This window comes from Tripterygium wilfordii, chromosome 3, assembly GCF_013401445.1.
Source record: "Tripterygium wilfordii isolate XIE 37 chromosome 3, ASM1340144v1, whole genome shotgun sequence".
In the NCBI taxonomy this organism is placed as follows: Eukaryota; Viridiplantae; Streptophyta; class Magnoliopsida; order Celastrales; family Celastraceae; genus Tripterygium; species Tripterygium wilfordii.
In genome coordinates, this window is record NC_052234.1 from 3,322,016 (window position 1) to 3,327,232 (window position 5,217).

General features: G+C 36.7%; 1 protein-coding gene across 1 annotated transcript; it reads right to left on the reverse strand.

The window, feature by feature from the left end:
* Window positions 1-262: 262 nt before the first annotated feature.
* On the reverse strand, window positions 263-1,278 carry LOC119995369 (lignin-forming anionic peroxidase-like). Its single transcript, XM_038841847.1, has one exon. The coding sequence runs from the start codon at window positions 1,266-1,268 to the stop codon at window positions 291-293; it is 978 nt and encodes a 325-aa protein (XP_038697775.1). The 5' UTR covers window positions 1,269-1,278; the 3' UTR covers window positions 263-290.
* Between the last annotated feature and the right edge of the window lie 3,939 nt (window positions 1,279-5,217).

Sequence of the window (5,217 nt, forward strand, 5' to 3'; positions counted from 1 at the left end):
GGCATAAAAGATTGTTGGTGACGTTTTAAGATAAAATTACAATTAATATAGAGTTAATGGGGCAAAGAAGAATTTTTTTTTTTTTAAGAGTAGAATTGACTTTTTCTACTTCATTAAAAAAAGGAAAGCGAATGGCGTGCATTTATGCAAGAAATCCACGAAAGAAATTAACAAAATTTCCACGACATTAAAAGAAGGAAAGCGAATGGCGTTCATTAATTCAACGAACGAAGCTGTGACAAAGATATGAAAGAAATTTGAATCAATATACAAAAAGAATACGAGGAAGTCTAGTTGACGGCGCTGCAAATCCTCCTTATCTGACCAGCAGAACCAGTGAGAACACCAATATCTCCCATCTTGATCATGGCAGATGCAAAATCAGACTTGAAAGTGTTGGGGTTCTTGCTATAATCATTGACAATGCTGTCCGTGGATCCACCACTGAAGAGAACTTGATCAGAATGAAGAAGTCCCTTCCGTTGTTGTAAATTCTTGAAGTAATTGTTGTCAAAAGAATTGGGCGTTACCAAATCCAATGGTGCCAAATTGCCACTGCCACCACTTGCTGGACAGCCACGCTTGCGAGTGCTAGCAAATCCGGCATCAATGTCGCTTGCGTTGTTGTTGTATATCCTATCGCGAAAAGTGAAGCATTGAGCTTGTCCTATTGTGTGGGAACCTGACAATGCAACCATGTCCCTTGCATTAAGGCCTTTGTTTCTGAAGGATGTTATAAGTCCTTCAAGGCCGTCTGTAAAAGCAGGAAGGTCTCCACCTTCAGCCAAAGTTCTGCTTGCGGTGGTTGAGTCTCTTCTTCCAAGTTTCACAGTCCAAGATGGACCACCGACATATTCGGACGCATCTCTGGCGGCCACTGTAATGATATCTGCACAAGATACAACGCCAGGACATGCTTTCTCTACTTCAGCTTTGGCATTGTCTATGACTCCATAGCCTCTAACAGAATCATCATTAGGACGGGCAGTCTTCTCACTTTGGATTGAGGGGGTCTCGTCTAGTAAGATGGATGCATCGCATCCAAGAACAAAGCAATCATGGAAATGGAGGCGAATGAGAGATGCAGCCATTCGACGTTCCTTAGCGATAGCGGATCTTATTGAGGAACGTATGGTAGTGAGTGCATTAGGGCATGTACTGTCATAAAAGGTTGAAGAAAGCTGGGCTTGGCATGTTGTGCTCATGATAAAGAGAAACAACATGAAAGCACCAATATTAGTAGAATGTTGAATAGCTGAAGTTGTCATATTGAAGGAGGAGGAGGAGGAGTAGTAGAGAGTTGAGAGAGGAAATGATATTAGGAATTGGTGGAGAATGCATGCAAGGTATGAAATAATTTATAGGGGTTGAGAAAGGCTATGCCGCGTGTGTGTGTGATACAAGTTCAATGTTGTCTGCCAGCAATATCTGACTCGCTCTATTTTTATAAACAAACGACTGTACATGTACGTGCATGACTTATTCTGCTTTTGACTTCTCATAATATATAGTATACGTAGAGTTTGAAGAATTCATGGATAACCCTTCAGTGGGACCCGCATCCATGCATGCAAGAATTACCTCAGCATTTTTTTTAATGCTCTTTTTATTCAATACATTGTCTATTATTCTCAAAACACGTAGTCGTAGTGTACTGTAAACCTAAGGTATTACCGTAAGCATAATTTGTAACTTATGATTTTATCGAGTAGATATCTAATTTAAGAGAGGAGAAATTTTATTTATACCACAAAATCTACTAAGTTTACGCCGTCTAATTTAACTTTATATGTTTGCATTCATATTTTATGAGTTTACACCAAATATTTAATAGAAAACTTAAACTGTCATTTACTTGTAAAATTGTGATTAACAAAGTGTTAAGTTTATACACCCTGTAATATGTTAACGACAAAATCTACTAAGTTTAAAGGGAAAAAGGAATAAAAATAAATCTCCTTTTTCTCTTACAGTGAACTTGATGAAGCCACAAACAAATGTGATTCTGAAAAGAACTTGGTGATGGAGGTTTTGGAACTGTACGTGTACTAATGTATGGAGATGAACATGAACTCTAAGGTTATATACATATATACGTCCTTAGCATACTTTTTCGAAATGGTGTGTAAATTGTTTTTAGAGAATTTGTGTAAATTTATAAATTTCTAATTCAATATATAAATATTTATTTTCAATAAAGGGTATATTTGCCATTCCAAACAAGTATATATATGTAAATAAAATTTTTTAGAAAAAATGGTGTGAAGTTAGTAGATTTTGTGGTGTAAATAAAATTTTTGTTAAAAGAGAATATTCATAATTTACGAGAGAAAATACTATTTTGAATCATCTCTAATTAGGTAGTTGATATTCCTTGGGGTTAATAGTCATTTTGGTCACTGAAAGATACCCCGTGTTTCAATTTGCACATTGAAGGATTTTTTATATCAATCTGATACACTAAAGTTTCAAATGGTACCAAATTGCACAGTCGGTCAGAGTTGCCCAGTTTGGGGCAGTCAACGTGCCTAAGTGACATGTTGACTATTAATAAACCGTCCAAATTTGACGGAATTATTGACCTGGCTAACGGAAAAGCAAAGATATGTGACATTAAGTTAAAAAGCACTAATTAATACAATTAAAATTTAAAACCAGATTAAGTTAGGATAATAAACTACAACTACATTTAATAACAAAGAAAGAAAAAGAAAGTAAAAAGGGTCTCGATTTTTCCGTCGATTTCTTGAACAATCGTTGAAAAATCCCTAGATCTCTTGCCTTTCTTTCTCTCACACACATACAGATCTCTCTTCAAACACTACAACTCCATATTATGGTGGAAGATACAGACCCCTAGTTGGATTCAGATCTCTCTCACACATATATAGATCTAGTAGGATATAGATCTCTCTCACACACATACATATCTAGGTATCGTTACTATTGGAGATATTGGAGAATCGGTTGTAATTAAGTTGTGATATTATGGTTTCCATATTTACTGTGTATGAATATCATTAGTGCTAAATCATAGGGTCAATGATGTCAATGATTGATATGATAATTAGAGGTAAATATTAGGTGTATCACTAGAATCATGGAGACGTGTAACTATATATGGCTGATGTACTGAGTGTAATAATCAAGTATCAGAAAAATATTCTTTGCTTCATCTCCTCTTCTTCTTCCACTAACTTTCTTCATGGTATCGGAGCAGGTTACTATTAATCTGTTTCTTTCTTTCTTTGCCTAATAATGGCTGAAATCGTTCCTTCTGGTTCAAAAGATTTAGATAGTTCTATTGTCTTTCCATCATCAAATCTTTCTGATGGAAATTCACATCATCAACGTTTATGTTCGGTTCCATTGAACGATTTCAATTATCTTCCTTGGTCAAGGGCTGTTTTGTTGGCTCTTGGTGGAAGATCAAAACTTGAGTTCATCGACAAGAGTACCACTATTCCTGATGTCAATTCTGCTCAATATAAAGCTTGGTCAGCCAATGACAAGATGGTTCAGTCATGGTTGCTTTATTCTATGGAACCACATATTGCCGAAATTTTCAGTTATTCTGAATCTGCTGTGGATTTATGGGATGCTGTTAAGGAGATGTATGAAAATCAGAACAATGCTGCTCGTGGTTTTCAACTCAAGAGAGATATCGCATGCTTGCAACAAGGAGGTAAGTCATTTGTTCAATTTCTTGGTAGCATGAAGAGTATGTGGAACGAGTTAGCTGTTTATCGTCCACATACTATTGACCCTACTATCTTGTTGAAACGTGCGGAAGAAGACAAGATTTTTCAGCTTTTAGCTAATTTGGCTCCCGAGTACGAAGATCTTCGTAGTCGTATACTGATGAACTCTGAATTACCTTCTTTTGCAAGTGTGCGTGCAACTATTCAACGGGAAGAGACACGTAAAAAGGTCATGAATGTTAGCACCAAAGTCGATTTATCAGAAGCCCGTGCTTTCATGGCTAACCCAAGACGTGTTGATGAGAAGGGATATAAAGGCAAAAGACCTGAACTCAAGTGTAATCATTGCAAAAACATCGGACATACAGCTGATCGTTGTTGGATTCTTCATCCTGAGTTGAAACCGAAATTTACCCGAGAAACTAAAGGCGGCCAGAAACGATTTCAGTCACCCGTTTCTCAAGCAAATCATGTCACCTCCTCATTGTCTGCAGATGAGATGTCTCGGTTCACCTCTAATCCAATTAACCTCATAAATGATTTTGCCTCTTACTTACAGTCTAAGCATGGTACTTCGGATAAGAGTGATGGAGGCGGTTCGACGACTTTACTTAGTCAATTTGCTGGTTTTTTGGCTGAGAATAAAACTGTCTCGAATGAAGATATGTCAGGTATTCTTAATGCCTTTTCTCTTGCTCTCAATATTAGTAATGTGCATAATTGTTGGGTAATAGATTCAGGTGCCACTGATCATGTAACAAACAATCCTGACAATTTGTCAGATTTCAAAATATTGTCTCCATCTTCCACCATATCGGGGTAGCAAATGGTAAGAGTGTGACAGTTGCCGGTCACGGTAACATCAAGTTGCTCTCTCAAAATATTCCTTCGCCTGCTTTATACGTTCCTTCTTTTCCTTTTCAATTACTTTCGGTTGGAAGACTAGTTGCATCATTAAATTGTCGTGCTATTTTCTCTTCTCACAATGTTTTGTTTCAGGATCTTGTAACCCAGAAGACAATTGGTGAAGGGTTTTTTTATCAAGGTCTTTACTATCTTCCCAAGGATGTTTATATGTCCAAGGGACTCCACATTAATGGTTCTGTGTCTTCCGAGCTTTGGCATCGGCGTTTGGCTCATCCTTCCGAGCCTATTTTATCCAAAAATTTTCCTAATTCCAATAAGCATGCAATAAATTGTGATGTATGTCATTTATCTAAATCAACTCGTTTGCCATTTTCTTCTTCCAATTCTCGCGCAAATAATATCTTTGATTTGGTCCATTCCAATGTTTGGGGCCCAGTCCTTGAATCATTTGATGGATATAAATATTTTGTTACCTTTGTTAATGATCATTCTCGCTTTACATGGTTATATCTCTTAAAATCCAAAACTGAAGTTGCCACTGTTTTTCAAGATTTTCATAATCTTGTCAACACTCAATTCTTAACAAAGATTAAAGTTATTCGATCAGATAATGGAACTGAATTTATGACAAACGTTATGTCACAATACT

Coding starts and splice junctions, on each gene's coding strand:
- LOC119995369 (XM_038841847.1), bottom strand. CDS start 1,268: ATGACAACTTCAGCTATTCAACATTCTACTAATATTGGTGCTTTCATG.